This window comes from Antedon bifida, chromosome 3 (genome assembly GCF_963402885.1).
Source record: "Antedon bifida chromosome 3, ecAntBifi1.1, whole genome shotgun sequence".
Lineage (NCBI taxonomy): Eukaryota > Metazoa > Echinodermata > Crinoidea > Comatulida > Antedonidae > Antedon > Antedon bifida.
This window is the reverse complement of record NC_136228.1, coordinates 5198686-5220577: the sequence shown is the minus strand read 5'-3', so window position 1 is coordinate 5220577 and position 21892 is coordinate 5198686. Positions and strand designations below refer to the sequence as shown.

The window sequence follows — 21892 nt, the reverse complement described above, 5'->3', positions numbered from 1 at the left end:
ATCCCTGTACTATAGTACAGGGATTTGTTACCTCAGGCATGTTACCTCAATGTAATATGCATATTTTAATGTTCATAATTTGGCCATTTTTCCAAAAATATCCCTGTATTTTTTTTTTAAATTTCCAAAAACCCATGTATTTGCATTTTTCTAAAAAATGCATGTACAGGGATTATTCAATTTATACAGGATAAACACATGTCTCTACAATACAATGAGATGACTAAAAATATATAACAAAAAAACTTCAGACTCATGTACGTCTCATTGCCACATCAATTCATTGTACAAAACAGATAAACTCAACATTGTTTGTAGACTTTACAAGATTTCCTAGTAGCACTACAATCAGCAAAAGTGATTTATTATAATATTATAATAAATGATTAATTGTTGTCTTGTAGCAACCCGGGTGACGTGTGCTGGAAGCAGATGCTTACAAGCAGTTAGTGCCAGTACTTAAGCTTCATATAACACTAATTAACCTACAGCTTATGCATAATTATCCCCATTCTACAATCCTAGGTACATTGCAGGTATTTACTCCATTTTATTATGTTTGGCAATGGGCATCTTTTTATTATGTTGGGTATTATTAATTACTGACATTTTAATATGCGTGGTACAACTAATTTCAACATTAAAGCCAATTAATAATGTTGTAAATAGTCTTCTAGAAGAACAAATATTCCTGTCCTCCCCTTCTTCGCATTCAAATGGAGCAAGCCTTTTGGCTACGCAAACTACAGTTGTTAAGCAACGGATAATAAACAAGCTTGAAGGAATATAATGTTAGCTGTAAACGCATCGTTGCCAACATGGATCGCTCCTTGCGGGCACATAATCACACAAATACAATATTTATATCGTGACTCAACATCTAATGCTTTGTGCCCATATATGGTAGTGATATGCCCAACTATGGTAGTGAAATGACATCATCATGTCCTTATATAGGCACATCACATTTTCGTTTTATACAATATATTTTATTATACTCTACCAAGTATATTGTTTTTCGCGTTGATATTTTACGAACAGGAGAAACAATGTAAGACTTGACCTTCAGCTGTCTCGTCCAAGATTCGTTGGTATTTCATTGTATTTATGAGCAGTTTGTTGAAGTTATATTGCTTTGGCCAAGAATATATATAAAAAATCGCACAATTATTTGACAAATACAAACATGTATGCTGGCTGCCCAGAGGATATGTTTTACCCTTTATTTCAACTGAAAAGCTAGCTAACTTTAGGCCAGGTACATACAAACTCTACATTTCAGTATAACATTATGCTTACGATTAGTGCGCTTAGAATGGTCTACCTCTCCCACGTCCCCTTGGTGCTCCGCCGCCATCTTGGGCCGATTTTGGATTTTTTACGGTCTCGTCTACGGACAGAACCAAGCATGCCGCCTCGGAAGCTGCAGTGAGAGCGTTGATTTTCACGATAGATGGCTCCCACACAAACGCTTCTAGGTTATCTGCTATATCTTCTTTGAGAATGTCTACGCCATACCAAGTACCACCTACAAAACGAAATGATGGAAATTGATTATGTCAAACCGCACCGCAGGTCACACCCTCTATGGCACGTAGGTCAACAAACAAGTTACGCTATTCCAAGTGAAAGAAGAAATTGGAAACAAATTCGGAATAAAAAGTAGCATTCAGAGAAACAAAATCAGGATTTGACATGAATTGGTGTGACCTGGTTTTCGGCACGGCAAATTTTTTCCTATCATAGGTTAAAGGTCAAATTATAACCTCTTGTTTGGAACACCACCTATAGAGGACAGCTTCTTATAAAACAAACAAGGGCAAACAATACTGCCAACCCCCTATTCATAGGACACTCCAATTAAGGGGACATTTTGTTGTTTTGTTTGTTATTCCCTTATTAAAGATTCTATGTAGTTGAAAACCCCAGGACGATCTAAGTGTACCATATAATATATATATATATTTTATTTGGTTTGGTGGAGAAAAGACCACCCTTCATAATTCCTATATGTTATGTTTAGTTACTATCTCACTGTGTTATTCTATGTTATAATTAAAAATATATATATACTGGTCTTTTAATACAGGCTCAATATATTTTATATATATTCTGCTTGAGGAACAAAACCGTCAAAGAATGCCAACAAATTGAAGGAAATCTTTGACCAAAATTAGGTTAATGCGTTTTTATTTATAGAACGCAAGCAATTACAATGGAAATTTAATTATCACTTCTGGGATACTTTTTTTCTTTTGTTTGCCCTTTCAAGTTTATAGTTTTTTTAAATTCTAATACATTTAGGGAGTAGTGTAATGACTTGGAAGGTTCTTTACTATCAATATATATAATATAAAATATTTGAAATGAAAAACTTCAGGATGCTCTATCTCAAGTGGGAATTATAGATTTTTTAATATTGTGATACACTCAGGTAATACAAGTAATACAGTACAATCTTTTCTTTTAAGGGAACACTTTATCCGGTGAAAACAAACAATGAACAGCCAAGCCTTATTAGGTTTATCGCAAATAGCTTGATTTCGCGAGAAACGTCATTGCACAATGGGAAGGGTTTGGGAGCAATAGCGCCACCGTATAATACAAACTTTATATACTGGTGGTGGCGCTATTGCACCCAAACCCTTCCCATTATGCATCACTCACGCAATTTGCGATAAACCTTATTTGTTGGGGTTCTGAAGGTTTCCTCTTAATATTCAATTTATTCAAAATGCGAGGTATTGTTAAGTGAGGGAATTTTTATTCTATTTATCTTCTTTTGTTAAATGGGCACATATGAACTTAATGCGACTAATTCTCATTACTGTATCTCCACATCTGGTATTACGTGCAGTATCATAGGGAAAATTCTGTAATACACTGTCACATAGCTCAGGGCCAAGACAAAATACAGCAGCCGTGTGATCCTAAAATAGGCAGTCCCCAGCAACACAACCTTCTTCATACAGTTGCAAATGTTGCAGTTGCAAACCGGTTGCAGTTGCAGACACGCTTGCTAGTGTAGACAAGACTTTAGAAAACCCTTAGCTAGGGGTCAGTCAGTTATTGAGTACATAAAGAAACAAGTTATTACCTTGTGCATGCTTCTGTCTCAACTTATTCAGTATATTAGTAGCGTCAAAGCCAGCATTGTCACATAACTGTCTTGGAATTATTTCCAATGCCTTGGCAAACGCCCCTATAAGGATTTGCTGTTTACCAGCTATTGTGCGTGAATAATCTCTTAAGTACTTGCTTAGTTCCATCTCAATGGCTCCACCACCTGTAAGAAATAAAATATGACAAGGTAGTACAGCAGAAGCCCTGCTAGAGACACCTCTATTCAGGGGCATCTTCTTAAGGGGATACTGTCTCATGAAATGAACAAGGAAAACCCCCTGATCTGGTCTCTAGTTTGAAAAAGGTACTTCAGGAAAAAAGGATGATTCTTTCAAACATGCCAGAGCCCAAGCTACAGTTAGTCTTTTTGGGGTAAATTAAGATACAGATGTTTTTCAATAATAGCATACAAATCTGCCAAGCCTTAACCATACCTGCAACAATTGAATCATTTTTAATTGTCCGTCTGACAATCATAATAGCGTCATGTAGGGATCTCTCCGTCTCTTCAATAAACTGCTCTGCACCTCCTCTTAAGATAAGCGTACATGTCTTAGCATTTGGACATCCTGTAAACAGATTGTACCTGTAAGAGATCAAAACAATAATTTTATATATATATATTTTTATTTTATTTTTTTTATTTCATACACATCCAACAGCAAGTAACTTGCCAATTACAGGATAGATAAACTATTTAATATTTATCGTGCTTATATTTCATTTGAGGCTATAGGGTTGAAAGAGTTGCGAGTTACAACCCTGGCACTAAGTCAGGATTGAACCCCAGACCTTGGGATCGGAAGGCAAGCATGTTAACCACTACGCTACAGCTCCACTACAAAATATTGTATTGTTGAAGCTGAAAATAGATAGTTGTGAGGATGGTTAAAAATGAACACATGATGATGCCAATTGTACATAATATGTTGTTTTCTTATCTCTGTACATATTGGACACTTATCAGCCATTGTTTTATCTTTAGCTATATATCTTAAATCAATTAAATAATTTAAAGACTCTAATTTAAGGTTTCTTTGTTTGACATCTTCTTGTAAAGCAGACTTTTTGTCTGTCGAATCTACCAGTTCTGGTTGTGTACAGTATACCGATTTTTAATTGATTATACAAAGGTGAAATCTAGATAGCAAACACTGTTATCTCAAGCATCCACTAAAGTGTATTACAATGTATTTATCATTATTATTTTAGGTGGCAATGCTGTGTATCCATTGTGCAGGGAGCGGACATCTCCAACATGATGTAATAATAACGGAATTTAAACGCATTCTGTATACGAAAATAAAATAATTGAAACCATGTTATTTTCTCTTTGAATAACGCAGAGTGTTGTTTACACAGTATAAGAGGATAACACGTGTATTCATTTATCACTCATCACAGGGGTTGATCAGTTTAAATTACGAGCCTAATATTAGCCATCGCGACCATAAGGGACGTCGATTGTTGTTGGGCTAACCGCTACATCAATAACATCCTAGACAGGTATACAAAAAAAACAACAGCGAAACGTGCAACAACAGAACGAGACAACAAGACCGGTGACACTACGTTCTTATGTGATTGCTTCACGTATTTTAAATAAGTTAGTGATTTATAAATCAAGCATATGTAATAATAGTGAGTTGAAAGTGAAAGTGTTGGTTTCATTATCAGACCATTACACAGAATCCTCCAGACACTGCCTACATCATTACAGCCAGTCTTCTATTTACAATTCACACCTAAACCTTAAAAAAAATCTACAGCTTGTCAAGTTCAAAAAGTTGCGTGAACATGTTGAACAAACTTGCTTTAACATCAACGATTAGCAACTAAATACCGTGTGACACTCTTTGGCAACACAGAACTGATTTGATTCATTTTGACTGACAATCACAAGCTATGTGACATCACTATTAATCTGATTATTGAGATAAGAACCCGCTGTAGTCTGAGACTGTACCCTACTTTCAAATCCTCCATGCGACACTACCATAGCCCACTATGTTCTTATGAACTGTTTATTATTTTGACTACTTTTATAGGTCTTTCTCCACCCTGCCTAATTTCAAAACAACAGTCACCTACGAAATCACTGGATACCTTTCAATACCTGGATACTTTTTAACTTATTTTACCCATAGACTTTTCTAGCTTCATTCCTGGCTGAAACATACTTATCACAGGCATATTTAGACCGTATTCACATGGGCATATTTAGACAGTTTTCACATGGGCATATATGGACTGTATTCACACTGGAATATGTGAACAGTGTCTATATGGGTATATTACTGTAGGACAGTGCTCACATAGGTATACAATATATGGACAGTACTGACATGGGTATATTTACACAGTATCCACACAGGCAAATTTAGACCGATTCACATGGGCATATTTGGCCAGTGTTCACACAGGTATATTTAGACAGGCTGGTACTTTCAATACTTCACATTCACACACAAACTACAAACTACCTGCTTACAATTAAAATAGAACTTGTTATCTAGATGACCTTTTCTAAAATGTCACAAAAAATTAGCTTACATCTGTGAAACTGAACAAAATGTATCAAAAGCCGTCATGAATTGTAGAATGTTAGGAATCCAATTTTATAAGGTCAAAGGTTAAATAGGATGCCCAATTGTGAATTTCCAATTTAGGCCTACAACAAATGTTGAAAATTCACATTAGAAGTACATGCCAAATATAGTATATTGAAATAAATAAGTTTAATAGCACATTTTGCATTTTTAGTGGTTGTCTATTGTTGTCTGTAGTATTTACATTGATTTTAATTGTTGCCAGTGCATAATATTTTTGTGCTTCTTAACAAAACTAATTACCCCTGTGGACCAATCAAATTATGTAACTACTACTGTAATTATACTACATTCAATTGTCCAGCCTAATTTATGTTTAACAGTTTGTGGTTTTCTTAGCTAATTAATCATTTCTGTTTTAGTTGTACGTGCTAATTGGCTAATTAACAAACTTTAAAAAACAGATTGTTGATTTTTTTAATTTCTGAATATTTTGAGGTTTTTAAAATATTGTTCTGTGTACATTTCATTATTTTTACACTTTGTATTATTCGTCAGAATATATTATCAATCACATCTCGAGAAAATTGGTCAATAGGTATATATAGTGTATGATTCTCCTTTATATTACTGTATTTTATATTTCGCTGGACATCAATTACCTTTTATCAACATAAAGTGTATAGAATTACTCATTATTTATAAAAGATAATTGGATAAAATCACATTTTTTTAAACAAAGTTTTTGTAAATGTTGTGAAATGAATTCAACATGAAGCGTCGTCACCAACAAGTAAATGTCCAAGCTTGATAAGCGCGACTGCATTTTCACTTCGTTTGTAGACTGTGCAGACATCCTGCGGGAGTGGTCTGTTCCCCTGTACAACTAGGCCTGTCCTGTGAATCATACTAGCCATTACAACTTACCTGTCACCACCAATCTGCTCTTCCTCGAAACATTCGCACCTGCCCAGCACATCGTCCGTCAGGTTCTGTACGGTGCTCTGAATAGCGCCCCCACAAGCTTTCAATGTCCGCTTCAAATCATTTTCCGTCACTCGTCCAGCGCAGAACATATCTCTGAAAAATGTAAAAAATATATTGCCATGAAATAACTATTGTCATTTCATTACATTTTACTATGTACTTATCTATTATTTCATTTTAAAGACATTTTGTGATAGTTTTCGATCCATCTAAATCGGACCAATAAAAACTCTCAATATCATAAAGGTATTATTAAAGTTTATAATAATAAATATCCATAACATAGCAGTTGAAAAATAATATTAATAGTTAGTTTTCGAAATTACTTTCTTCTTGTTTAATATTAAAAAAAAAAAATTATGTTTGTTAACGTTTTATGAAGTCCCATAGGCTGTCCTTTATTCGCAAATCCCAAATGCTATTACCGTGCTTGGCTCAAGTAATTGTTATGCCCGCAATAACACTAAAACATTAAACCGCAACTTGGATGTACAATAATACATATAAACGATTTATTAGGAATAAAGCACGACAAAACCGACGTTCATTCCATAGGGACAGTTTGCCGCTTGCTATATCTCAGTATCCAGAACCGGGAACGGCTTTTTCCATGATCCATGCTTAAATGTATAAATGTTATTATTTTCCATATTTGAGAAGTGAAAGTGATTCTGTCTCGAACATTTAATAATAGAATTAGAAGAACTGATAAGCAATTTGTAGCAATAATAGGCTCACTGGTCAACCTGTTTGCCCAACCGATCTCAAATACATTACTATCGAGCAACTAGTCGTAGGCAATAGAGAAACGCTTAAACACACAAAACTATATATACTGAAACCAGATACGCAAAAAGTCTATTTAGGTTTTGACCAAATCTAAAGCTCTATCTACACAATATAAAATGTGACAAACAAATGTGATGTGCTCATATATGTACATATGATGATGTCATATCACTACCATATTTGGGCACATCACACTTTTTTTTTTTTAAAGTTGTTTGATAGTTGAGAAAGACATTACGAATGTTATAAAAAAAAAAAAGAAAGGTCTTATATCCATTGATTGATATTGATATTCAACCTAATATTATTTCATGGTTTATCAAAATAAATTGGCTCCAAACCAGAATTAAAAACGGTTTAAGATCTTAGAACAAATTTTCGTCTAGTAGCGGTATTTTGTCAATTGTAATTGAAAAGTACTTGAATATATTTTAATTTGTCCTTTTATATTACACCTGTATGTATAATCACAATGCACAGTGTAGGATTCAGTATCCTATTTTGTCTGGAAATTATATTGGGAGACATTGATGCTGCTTGGTGAGAAAATATATACAAGAAAATGCAACTTGGGTCAGACTTAATTACAAAATGATACAGTACTTAGTTCTAGAATGAAGCTACTGTATAAAGCTCCATGGTTCTAGGTACTAACAATTGGGACTAATACCTTCCATACCATGTCTAGTATCAGTATGTTGTCAATTGTAATTGAAAAGTAAAATAAATTTTTCCATTTCATCTATGGTACAGTAGTATCTTAAGCTCAGTGTACACTTTCAAACTAGATTGACAAAAAAGTGTGATGTGTCCAAATATGGTAGTGGTATGCCCACATGTTAGTGATACGACATCACCATGTCCTTATATGGGCACATCACATTTTATTATCACATAAAGTTTGATAGTGTAGACAGGGCTTTACTTTGTCTGAAATTGGGAGAACACTGATGCTGATACAAAAAAATGCAACTTGGGTCAGACTTAATTACAAAGATGATACAGTACTTAGTTCTAGAATAAAGCTGTAAAGCTCCATGGTTCTAGGTACTAACAATTGCGACTATACCCTCTCCTTTAGAATTATCCGATAACCACATTATCCCAAATGGCTAGATCAGAAGACGACTACATAATTCATGTGAGCTTACAACCACCATTACACTATGGCTAGACTTGTTGCATCATACATACAAGACTCCATCTCCGACAAACTTACCCCCTTTCCCATCATCACAATAGACACCCCTTGCCTATTGTCACCCCCTTTCCCACAGAAGACACCCCTTGCCTATTTACATGTGCGTCTTCCTCTGGGCCACACAGTGATAATTTGAACCTTACTGAAAACAAAGACACGACACAATACTTTCACTTGTACAAGCGCAAAATACACAACATCAGAAAATAAATCGCATTCTGTATCATTTGGCCATTTTCACTCATTATTGCTAGTAATAGATGTTGACATTTCACAATTAAATCATTTCGTTTTGTAATTCTGATCTGGTTTCTGACCACAATTGTTCAGCTCTTAATTATATTCTTTCCTGCGCACGAAGCAAACACAGGTGTCAAATACAACAACGGCATGCCCCGAGCGCCGATAAGATCAGAAGAGCATCCTCAAACGGCAATCGTAACCATATGCATCGACTCTCTAACTGGGATCTCCTTTCTCTTTTGATGTGCCAGCCAGCAACCAACCCTGAGTCATTTTAATACATGCCAACATTTTATCAATGAGCTACAACCAATAGCAACGCAACGATGATTGCCGACTCCTCCCACAGTCATCAGTCAGCGTTTATCTACTGTTTTTTCTTAATCCCGTCTATCAACACTTCGGCAACGCAAAGTGAATATTTTCTCAGCAACAAGTAGTAAATAATGCCATGTTTTAAATATTAATACTAAAACAAGTATAAACACTATTGGAAAGGTGTAATTGTGCAACCCTGGCAATAGGTCAGGATTGAACCCCGGACCTTGGGATTGGAAGGCAAGAACATTAACCACTACCAATTTACCTACAGCGCCACTACTATTATTCAGCGTTACAACCCTGACAGGTCAGGATTGAACCCCAGACTTTCGGATTGGAAGGCAAGAACATTGACCACTACCAATTTACCTACAGTGCCACTACTATTATAATGTTAAGCATACTTTACCTATCAGCAAAATATTGAGTGGCGACATCACCAATTGGTAACTTAGATAAAACCACCTTGGTTCCACTCTTGTACAAATGTTCAAGTTTCTCGTACAAAATGGCCCATTCTGCATCCACAATTGATTGATATTCCTATAAGACATATTTAAAAAAATTATAATTAAAAAGAAAATTTAAGACATTTCAGAAAAATGTGTACGTCAATAGCACATATTTTTATTGTGGACAAAAAAAGAACCAGATATTGTTTGTCAATAAATTGTTAAAAAAGATAAATAAATGGTCTACGAAAGTGCAAAAAAAAAGTTTACAAATACAAGGATTGGACTTAATTGGCATAAAATAAACATACAAATGTGCTGTATTAGTACAGTACGATAGTTAAAATGTTAAATCAGTATTAAACCCTATGGTAATTAGTGAATATTTGATGCTGGTTTTTTATATTAGTAAATTAATAATATAACTAAATAAACATCATAATCATCATTGGCTTTAAGTAAAATGAATCTTAAATGTTAAAGTCTGTTCAGAAACATGACATAAACTAGTGTATTAACATGTCAAGAACGTGTGAAGTATGTCTGCAACCCATGGCAATATTACGGTAACAATTAAATATTCTTAAAATCTGTATTTAAATCTCACTCCGAGGGACTGGATTTACATCGCCGCTGATCCCTGCAATTATTACATGTCAATAATTTGGCAACTTTATAACTAATTGGACTAATTTCACCCTTGTGGCGAAATACACAAAATACAGTAAATCGACTGGGACTGTAATCTGAAATTACTAAATTACTAACTGAAATAATTATTTGCATAGTCACTTATGAAACATAACTCAATAATGAAATTATTAAATCCCATTAAGAACACATTCAACATTAAATATGACCAGATTCTGTGTCAGTATTATATTGCACATACTGTATTATTATATCTCATATCAAATTTGTCATATAGTTATTTGCCAACCATTGAGTTTTTTTTAAGTAATGGGTCCAAATCTCCCGTTACTCTCACAACTTCCTATAGATTCCAATAGAGCTGAACTAAAACCTATGTAGAGGGCAAACTTACCTGATGCCTACTAGCGACAATAACCCGACTAATCTTTATTCCTTATAGGATACTACTAGCGAGAGATTATTTATACAGGTTAAGTTGATATTTAGCAGCTATGTGCAATGGTATAGGCCTGTTGCCCTCAGCAGACACGATACTCTGTGATGTTTATTGCCGTTTGACATGATACCATGGTACAAGACTTTTATTTTACTTTCTAACAATAAGCGATATGGAAAGTACCTCTAAATTATTCTTACCTTTTAAATTACCAATGAAATTTTCCTTTGCTTTAATAAACAAGACAAATCTGAAATTACATGACTATAAACAAAACTTGCAGACCTAATGAATTTGTCCTCAAACACAGGAAATAATATTTCAGCTAATTATAATTCTTACATTTTGTAACATAATATGTCGTTGAAATTAACTTGTAATTTGAAATGTTCATTCTAAATATTTAAAACCAGTTGAGAATTGAAAATAAGTTAAAATTCAAGCCAATTATGATTGAAAATAATTTGTAAGAAAATATTAATTACGGACTAATAATTTAGAAATTAAATATTTTGCTACAAAAACGATTGAGTCATTATTAAAGTAACTCTCTAAATTTAATACTTCATAAAAATTATACTGGGTGACTTATAAAAAGCTAGACGAGAGTGACTAGTTGTTTCAGAAATAATATAATTCGCAACACAAGTCCCAAGGTTTTAAAGTGACAAATCGACTTTGTGTTTATGTCACGGGAAAGAAACTGTCAACACTCTGCGTAACGACGTAGCTGCCGAAATAGTCATGTTTACACTTTGCGAAAAAACCTCAATGTCAACAATAGTTAGTATCATCATGTTATAGTGTATCGATATAAAGGCACCTGAGAATATCACAATTAAAACTTCTAACAACATTACCAATCTGACCTAGATACAACTAAGGGTGCAGGGGGATCTAACAACTGATGTGTCTGGGGACGTGTCCCCCGAGAGACGGGGGAACTGCACCACGAGGGGACGGACTCCATCGGGGCTAATCTCTCCCATGTCATCGAGGAAGCATTTAATATCTAACCTGTTATTATAATCACCTATGATGTAATTAATTTTTGTTAATGGCATGATTTTTTCTGTAATTTTCTGTGTTACATCCTGACCCTATAGTTGCTATTAGTCCTTCCGTTTTTCTTTTTTGTATTGACCAGCTGTTTAAAAATGTACTGATCAGGTGTACAGCTGTGAACAGCCCAGATGTTCACTTGCCACTCTCAAGCTAAACATAGCTTATCTAATGAGTGCAAAGGGATACGAATATATTAACTACCTTAATAAGGAGAATTAAAAATCACAGATGGTTAACGTGAAGGGGGAGAAATTATAAAGGTCAACAAGAGGTCAACTGAGAAACTATTGTAAATACTTTATAATCAAATTTATACAACATACATTACACAAATTGCACACATTAATTCCTGTGATGATTGACTTATTTTTGTAGGTTTTCTTTACAAATCACATGATTGTTGTTAACACAGTTTACACGCCATGTTCAGAATAATGGCAACAGGATTCATTGTTTAAAGATTTGCATAGCCAAATAAAATGTTGAGATATAAAGTTTGTGGTACACCGCGTATATTAGTTCTGAAAAGAACTGTTGAGTTACTCAGAAAATATTGTAGAGTAACTCAACAGTTCTTTTTAGAACTAATATACATGTTGTATCGCAAACTGCGATTTATGATTCATCACAGAATTGTTTTGTAAAAAGCAAAACGATTTTACAAACTTCCATGTTTCTAGTTGCAAGTTGCACACAGTTGCAAGGTACAGTGTCTTTTAGAAGTCGGTTGCAAAGAGCTAGTTGCAAAGGTGCAATTTCCTACAGAGCTAGCAGGCCTATAGAGAATACACACAAGTAATGCGACAAGATCATTTTTTTTCAGTGTGTCCATGAACTTTTTTGACTCCGCTCAACCTGCCAAATTTAATTCACATCATGTACCTACAAACACACTAAATTTGGACAGTATCTAAAATGCTTAAAGTGTTCATTGATAAATCTTGACCCTTGAACTCTAGTAATGTCATCTCTTGTCATAGTTGATTACTTCTGACATGAGATGTTTAAAAGAAAACAAAATAAAAAAAAACTTTAAAATAACCTTTTAAAAAGTTATATTCAAAATGTTATTCAAGAAAAACAATTGGCCACAATAAACTAGTAATTCAGCATAACAGTGGTCAAATTGACCGATCATTCTAACACTAGGACGCAATGCAACGACATACGCGCTACGCAAGCGAGTTGCCCAATGACGAGCCCCACTGTTCGAATAATCCATCACTTGTGATTGGTCAAATCACTTACGGTACGTTACGTCCTTGCGTTGCGTTTCCAGTAAGAACCAAGCTTTAAATATTACCTTAAATATCTCACTATAGTTTGAGAAATGAAAGATGAATACACAGATGTTATACAACCTTTTATTTTAAAAGATTAATTCATGTTTGTTTTGTTAAATTCTTGCTCAGCTGATTTAAACACAAAAATATAGAATTAATGTTCACAATAATAATTTGAACATAGTCATTGTATAAGTGTATCTTAATCTATAGCATATTCTTTTTTGAATTTTTAATTACAAATTCACGAGGGCAGCAAACACATTTTACTCTGTAAATCAAGTAGTTGCCTATTATCCTGTGCAATTATAACATATTTTTGTAATGCAACATCATCCACTCAGCATTCTAAATCAAACTTTATGCGACAACAAAAATGTGATGTGCCCATATATGAACATAAAGATGTCATTACCATATTTGGGCACATACCACTTTTTTGTCAAACTAGTTATAATGTAAACAGAGCTTAAGAGTGCTATTGACAGTGGCACATCTAACATCTAGGTCACAGTTATTTTACACAACAAAAGTCTATATCATGAATCACCACTTGATGATATTAATACTGTATTGTTTTAATTGTAAGGCATGGATATAGCCACAACAACATCTGGAACAACAGAAAAACAAACGTCTGTCGATTCCAATACCATCACATCACACTTTTTTTGTCAAACTAATTTGATAGTGTAGATAGAGCTTAATGTTAATGTTATCTATGAGTTCATTACCTGTACTTACCTCAACATTATCTACTTCTGCATTGTATTTTCTTTCAAATGTTGTATTAAGTAATGTTATTTTTGTACTCTACTTACTTCAACATTATCCACTCTAACTTCAGCATTGTCCTTTTCTGCTTTCAGTTCCAATTCTATATTGAGTAATGCTATCTTTGGTTTCAAGTACTTCTTTTGTTGCATCTCAAATCCTGCGTACGAGAATGTCTTTTTAAATGCTACACCTGCAACCAATCTGGAATCCTAGCAAGAAAAATTACAATAGTAAAGGTAAGTCCCGTATTCATTGTCTGAACGTAGGGGAATGAGCGGTTAGGAGCTCATTTTACTAAGCCTGTACATTATGTGGTAGGGTGGCCAGTTCCTTTCCACGCTGTGGTAACGACTCGGCTACCCAGCTCCTACTTATTTCAGTGCTTTGAATTCAATATTTGATGTGCCCATATATGGACACGATGATGTCATCACTTCCAAATTTGGGCACATCACACATTTTTTTTCAAACTAATGTGTAGACAGTGTAGAGAGAGAGATTTAGATTATAAATTACCTCAAGACCTCCTCCTTTGACCTTCTTGATGCCGATCATGTCAAGGGGTAAAAGGTCATCAAGCATCAAAACAGCATCTACTACCATCTTAGAGAAGAACTCCTTTTGGCCAGATACTAATTTAGAACTGAGAGTTGTAGAAGCACATTTTGTCAAAAGGTCTCTAAGCTCCCTGTAATAAGAAAACAATAACATCATTAGTGGGAGAGTTGGAGGTCGCGTTTTAAACTGTAATCACACTGGTCTTTGAAATCTGACAGACGACAGAAGGAGAGATTACCGCTACTTTACATATGGACTTTCTTGGCCAGCATTACCCAGCTCATGTGTAAGGCTGTCAAAAGCAACTAAAGGCCAACTCAGACAGCATCGTACAATGAGGCCCGACGAAACGTCTGGACTCATCTGTGCTGTCCGAGTTCAATCCTGGCGACAAGTCGTCTTGCGATAGTGTCGGGCATAGTTTTCAGGTTGTCACGAGAACTTTAAACATGTTTAACTTTCTCCCGACTCGTTGGGCCTCGTCGTACGACGCTGTCTTAGTTGGCCTTAATGTTCTACCAGCACGGTTTGATTGTCTTTAGTTCCCATGTTCAATCTTTTTAATCATACAGCTAGTCGAGTTGTAAAATTAGAGATTAACTTACTGATCATCCTCTTTGTTAATCTTGACTGCAATCTCTTTAATCCTATCTACAGCTAGTTGAGTTGCAAAATTAGAGAGTAACTTACCGATTATCCTCTTTGTTAATCTTGACTGCAATCTCTTTAATCCTATCTACAGCTAGTTGTGTTGCTTTCCTATAAGATCTCACAATGACCTGAGGATGGACATTATCTTCTACGTACACCTTAACCTGGTTTAGCAGCTCGGCCGCCAACATGGTCACTGTCGTCGTACCATCTCCTACCTTTTTAAAAACAATATATTTGAAAGATGTAGTGGTAACTAGTAATTGTGGTTATTCTTTCAACACTGGTATACATAGTAACATTGTATTTCAAATAAAAATACATTAGACACTCCTATTCAAGGGACACACATATTTCAGGGGACTGGGACACGTTTAAACAAACGACCAACCACTATTTAGGAGACACTTTTATTAATGGGACATTTGCGGGGTTCATACTTTGCTTGTTAATAGTGTATAAATCACAGTTCTTTAAATATGGCACACACCTTTTTGTGCTGCATGCATGAGGATATTGTTTTATAATTAGTAAGTATAGTACACACCGAAAGTTAAATATGAGCTTACCTCCGCATCTTGTGACTTGGCAATATCAACAAGAGTCTTCGCTGCAGGGTGTACAATATCAAGTAGCTTCACAATTGTAGCACCATCATTTGAAATTGTTACATTTCCTAAGAAAAAAATAAAGAAATGTTACTTATCATCAAGCGCACACATGCAAGATGGTTTTCGCATTGCAACGTCAAAAAGTTCATTATAAATATCTTACCTCCACCCTGTACAATGAGCTTATCCATCCCCCTTGGGCCTAGGGTAGTGCGCACCTCATATTATTATATTACATGTTAATAGCTTACCTCCACCCTGTGCGATGAGCTTATCCATTCCCCTTGGGCCTCGGGTAGTACACACCGCATCATATTATTATATTACATTGGTTAATATCTTACCTCCACCCTGTGCAATGAGCTTATCCATCCCCCTTGGGCCTAGGGTAGTACGCACCGCATCTGCTACCACTTGACATGCTGTGATGTTACTAACAACTTGAGACTTTCCTTGAGACGCCTCAGTCCCTTCTTTCAACAGAATTATTTGTGGTTGCTGAATAAAGAACACAAATTGATAATTTCAATAGAGGAATGTCTGCCCCTGCAAACTGCAATTAAATCAATACTTACATTATGAATCAATAGAGAATGGTGGCTACATTTTGTAGGTTGTTTTTTTATCTCATAGCATGGTCATAACGTAAATCAAAACCATTCATTTTTATCGGTCAATATTTGTTAATTTACTTGTTTTTATTATTATTAAAAAAAACTTGTATTCTTCTAAGCCTAATCATAATTAACTGGAAAAGAACTGAAAAATGTACTTTTGCCTTCTGTTGAGAGATTCCTTAATCAGAAACCCACTATTTTATTAAGCATGGGCAAAATTATGCAAACCAACTTTTTCTGCACCTAGGTAAGTGATTTATGTTTGGGCAACAGATGATACCCACTTGTCTGAAGTTTCATATCTTTTTAAACTTTAACATTTTCATGATTTAAATGGGAAAAAAATGTGTAATGCCTGAAGAATGTGTTTCGGTAACAGCTTGTCATTTTTCACTTCTCATTACCCCAAGTCAACTCACTCAAGTATAATTTAGACACAGCTTGCCAAGATCCATTCGTATTGTTAACGAAGCCTGTATGCAAGTATGTAGGTACGGTTAAAGCAGCTACCTATTCCAAATGCATTATTAATTATATCATGGTTAAACGAACTGGTGTGTTATATTTTTATTAGTTTTTTAAATGGCAGGCTAGGCCTAATCAGCTAATCTAGGCACGCTATTCCTCCTAATATTACTACAACCCACCAGACAGGTATTTTAATAATTATTTTAAAAATTAATAATAAAAGGCACTGCAGCCTCCTTTTGGTTTTTGTCATTCCAGTCAACAATAAACAATGAATTTCATATTTCTCCATTGTCTTTTTTATTTTTGGATTATTATTTTGAAGGGTAGTTACGTAGCCTACTTCTCTAGACATCTAGGACTACAGGCTAGGCGGTCTAGCTAGGCCATGATAACCGAACGAAGCATGATGGAGAGTTCTAAACTTGGATGCCCATCCTCTTCGTTGTCCTGGACCAATAGAAAATCATAGAAGATTCTAGAATCATTATATTTTTTTAATTTGCTATATGCCTACAAAATACATATTAAAATACCCAAAAAGAACAGATTATATTATTAGAGAAGTATCAATACTTTTGAGAAAGTAATAAGCTTGATTTCCATGGATTTTAAATCTTACCATCATGTTTGTAATCGGCTGCGGTATCCAAGTTATTTCCAAATCAATGTGAATCAGCTAGTGCAGTGGAGAAGAGAAACACATTTATCAACGAACAGACAAACTCTTCAATAAGAACGAAGAGGGAGACATATTCAGCATGGACGAAAGTTTTGGTCTAGCTAGGCCTAGGATAATGTACACATTAAATTGAGCCTTTTAACTGTTTTTTGTTACTTTTTTTATTCATAGATTAATCATAGTTTTTTTTATAAAGGATGGAGAGAATCCAAGGCTCGCTTAAACGATTGTTCGATATCAAGGCTGCCTACGAAGCGGTTAATCGTTCTGCAGTTCAGGTTCAGCAAGTGCGATGGAGAAAGATGAGAACGAACCCCATCAATAAATCGAAAATCGATCGTGTCAAAGAGCGGACACCGATAGATCCATGGGAATATAAGTTTTTAAAGACCAGTTTCGATCATCATAGAACAACCATGAAATCATTGCGGTAATTATTGCTTTTTTTAAAGGCCTTAAATGTTCTAATAATGACCTTCATTAAACAGAGACAGAAAATACTTTTTGTAGTACTTACTTTTGTAGCCAGTCGGTGCCTGTTTTATGTTACTGGGTGAAACGTTTTTCCGTTTCTCTTCAACAAAGTATTTATAATTTTATTATTATCATCACTTGTTTTTTGTTTGTACTTCTTTTCACTAGCTTACATGTTTAATGTTTAACTAATAAATAATTACACTTTATTTTTATATTTCAGGTTATTGTTCTTAGAAGATTTTCCAAATTTAAAATTACGAAAAAAACAAGTTGGAATTGCAAACACGGCGGATATTGAAGTCGATGATGAGCACAAGAGATTAATGTTATGGAACGAAGAAGAAAATAAAAAGACAAAAGCACTGAGGTACTCCCTAAATATCAAAATCTGTTTATCTGAATTCATCTTTAGTAGATCTTGTCAAATGTGTAATGTTTTATTTAATATTTTAATATTTTCAGAGATGCTAGATTTGCAGAGGAAGACCAGGTGAAGGAAGAAATTATGCTGAATGAAATGATGAAGGCAGAAGAAGAACATTCAATAACAATTTCAGAATTAGAAAAGATTGTAAAGATGGAAAAAGTAAGGATTGTGTGGTGCACACAATTAAAACTCACATTTTTGGGTTCAAGAAAACCAGTGTATTACTGTACTACTAAAATTCCAGATTCAAATGTGTTGGCATCTAAGCTGTAGTTTGTTTTGCTTTACTGTAGACCGCCCAAGTCAAATAATCGTGGAAGTGTGCCTTGGTATTAATTTTTCCCAGTTGGGAGCTCTTTTAACATTTTGCCTTTAATGTACAGTAATATGTTTTTTTTTTGCAGGAGGCTAGCAAGAATTTTATCACCCTGGAAAACATGACTGAAAGAATTGAAGAAGCCATAGATAGCATAAAGAATTACAACTTCCTTATCAACAAAACTGGTAAAATTGTGCTACCAGAAGACACTGCCTGGACGGAATTACGTGAACAAAATAAAGAAAAGGGAGAGCAATTAAGCTGAAAATATTTATTTGGCTTGATTTAAAATAAGGGACATTTTTAGATAAAACCTTAGCTACTATAACATTCATTTTGAATGGAAACATTCATTAAGGACTTTTTGAAGCCACAGAGTGTGAAGATCATCTGCAAAGCAACTGCATTTGCTGTTGTCAACATCAATGTTGTATCATCTGTATTGAATCAATAAATATTAAGTATGATATAAGTTGTATTGAGTCTGTGTCTGATTCACACCAAACTTTGCAGCGATCCCCGGAGAACACCAACTTAGCAACACCTCAGGGTTTTTAAAATACCAACACCAAGGCATCAACTCCAGAGTTTTACTTTTGGTGTGAAAGGGGTATGACTAAAAATAGTTTAAATTACTAGAGTACTAGGAAAGTCATTAAAATCTGGTTTTCTTTATTTTGAGAATAAAAAATATGATACAGTAATTACAAGGCAGAGTACACCCATGTAACATCTAGAGGAGAGACAATGAGAGGTAGAAGCAAGCAAGGCGGGCAATACACAACAGCTGCAAAAGATTGTGCAATAGAGTGATGGGTAGAAAGGCCCGGTGATCATGAGACAAGGTGTGCTCCTTCATGCTCCAGTAGCCATCGTTTAATAACATCTCCTTTACCAGACATGTAACTACCTAATTTACCATCGCTCTTTGTCACACGATGACAAGGCACTATCAAAGGGGTGGGGTTACTTCTCATAGCTCCGCCCACTGCCCTGCAAGCCTTCATGTTTCCAGACATCTCAGCTAGTTCTCCATAAGAAACTGTTTCACCACAAGGTACATCATTTAGAAGTTTCATCCAAACTTTATAATGGAAAGAATCTATATAAAACAAGAAAAACAATATGGTTAATGGCACTTACAATAGATTTACACATCATTTGTTGATTGTTAAAGGTCGGAACGAGTAACTTCTCATGAGTGAAGTAAATTGTACCTTGTTACTAAAAATGTGTTACATGCAACAAATTAATAATAATATTCCAGGGACTATAAAAATTAGCACATACTGGAAGTTTTTAGAGATCTGGGTTCGAGTTGGTACACATACTTTAGACCTCTTACAATTTAATGAGGTCCTTGATTTTATACCTCCATGCTTGAACCTAGAGAAAAAAATTATTTTGCTTGGTCATTCATATTATTGGGCGGGGTTAAGGACAGGATGGTTACCTGGATTTTTGTCTGGAAGATGCAGAGTTGGTAATGGCAATTTTCTAGCTTTTGGAAGATCAGTGAAGTATGTTTTTAACCAATTAACAGTAGCCGACATTACGTCATTAGAATCTCCTTTGCCCTCTACAACACTCACTGACGAGCTATAGAAAAATGTGAGATTTATTATTTTAAAACATGCTCATTTAAAAAAATGGTGGCTATTCTGTCAAATAACCCAAATGATAATATGGGATACCCTCCTCTCAGACTCTTTATTCATTTTTCTTTTTATATTTAATTTTAATAGGTACTAATGTAATTTGTAACTAGCAATTTGGCCTCTGGCCACGAGATGTTACATTTAGATGTATGTTTTTAATTGAATTGAATAAAATTGATATACATATATAAAACGTACATGTTGTTGTTGAGTTCGGCTGTACCTGTCAGGTGTATTTCATGTACACCAACTTGACAGGCTGTTACCGATACACGGCCAATAGGTGTACTTAGAACTGTAAATGCCAACTTACAAGCTGCAGCCATGATAAAAGTTGTCCTGTCTTGGTTTATAAAAATTAAAAACAAAACATATTACAAGGTTATTTTTAAAAGAGTGCCTTACATTAATACTGGATTCTAATTTTTATTTAGGTTTATTAGACAAGTTATGTTAAAATACACGATAACGTAGGCCAATCGACCCCTAAAATCATCCACCAGACGCACCGCACCACTCTCTTTCTACCGGCCCCAAAAAACTGCCACTAAAGAGTGGGCCTTAAGTACATTACTACTTTACTGGGGGTGGTGGTCCTCGTCGTGCTGATCAGATCGCGAGGGCTTGCGGCCTAGCTAGCTAGGCTAGTTAGTAATTATGAAGGCACAGTATGAGTATCTATCTATATTACAGCTAGGTTTATACTTTCATTTTATCCAATATATTTACTTGAATTGCTTGATTACTTTGCAAAAAATAAAAGCATTTAATATGTCAATATACGGTAGTAACTAATATACGTAAAAAACAACTAAAGACTTACTGCTCAATCAATCAAATTGTCACTATGTTCTGGGCCTCGTGTGTTTGTGTACAAATTGCACAACATGGTAGAGTCCATTTGCTACGGGGGTGTCCACTTTAAATTAATCAGGAAACACATGTCGGATCAAATAATTATTTTAGTTTACATCCCTATATCGGTAATCGTGTATTCTGTAATTACAGTTTGATTAGTCAGTACTTTACTAAATACACAAGGTTTAATGTGATGTCCAGAAGTTCTACAATGTTTAAATAGCAAATAGCGAAAACCATGCTGACATGAAATACTGTACTGTTAGTATATTAATACAAAATAATAATCATACTAAAAATAAAGATTCAGTTGTTTAGTTGTTTATGTTCAATTCCAGTACATTACTTATTTTTGTATTTTGCCTGTTCAAAATGTAAATCAAATATATAAAAACAAGGTTTCTTTTCTCTTTTATCTTTTATACGTGAATAAATATATTTTTTTTTGTTACAGAAGTGAATAATTTTTGTATTTGAAGTAAAATACAACAAGAATTCATACTTTGATTTGTCATAATTGTGCAATTAAAATTGACAAATAAATAATACTGAATCTGTAAAAGATGATGTGCTTATTAAATAATTAAAATAAAAATGATGTCTAAATAATATTACTTTATTATACTAAACAGACTCAATTTCTGTCACTTTAGTTTATTTTATTGCTAAGGTCAAGCCTAGATGCT

At 34.5% G+C, this 21892-nt stretch overlaps 3 protein-coding genes across 4 annotated transcripts; 1 reads left to right on the top strand and 2 right to left on the bottom strand.

The window, feature by feature from the left end:
- Positions 1-262: 262 nt before the first annotated feature.
- LOC144838660 (T-complex protein 1 subunit eta-like) lies at positions 263-17543 on the bottom strand. Of its 2 annotated transcripts, XM_078694095.1 has the most exons (11): positions 17408-17543; positions 16045-16198; positions 15659-15765; positions 15129-15307; positions 14397-14568; positions 13925-14089; positions 9623-9756; positions 6600-6752; positions 3558-3709; positions 3098-3286; positions 263-1528 (listed from the first exon to the last, which is right to left on the bottom strand). In XM_078694095.1, exons 1-11 carry the CDS (start codon positions 17411-17413, stop codon positions 1311-1313), a joined length of 1629 nt encoding a protein of 542 aa, XP_078550221.1. In that variant the 5' UTR covers positions 17414-17543; the 3' UTR covers positions 263-1310. The 2 variants fall into 2 exon arrangements, with proteins under 2 accessions (XP_078550221.1, XP_078550222.1); XM_078694096.1 differs by lacking the exons at positions 16045-16198; positions 17408-17543 and adding an exon at positions 15952-16006.
- LOC144838661 (small ribosomal subunit protein mS26-like) lies at positions 17522-19162 on the top strand. Its single transcript, XM_078694097.1, has 4 exons — positions 17522-17897; positions 18165-18311; positions 18407-18530; positions 18776-19162. The coding sequence occupies exons 1-4, from the start codon at positions 17665-17667 to the stop codon at positions 18953-18955; spliced, it is 684 nt and encodes a 227-aa protein (XP_078550223.1). The 5' UTR covers positions 17522-17664; the 3' UTR covers positions 18956-19162.
- On the bottom strand, positions 18947-21364 carry LOC144838662 (methylated-DNA--protein-cysteine methyltransferase-like). Its single transcript, XM_078694098.1, has 4 exons — positions 21172-21364; positions 20547-20691; positions 20144-20289; positions 18947-19792 (listed from the first exon to the last, which is right to left on the bottom strand). The coding sequence occupies exons 2-4, from the start codon at positions 20672-20674 to the stop codon at positions 19524-19526; spliced, it is 543 nt and encodes a 180-aa protein (XP_078550224.1). The 5' UTR covers positions 20675-20691; positions 21172-21364; the 3' UTR covers positions 18947-19523.
- Positions 21365-21892: the final 528 nt, after the last annotated feature.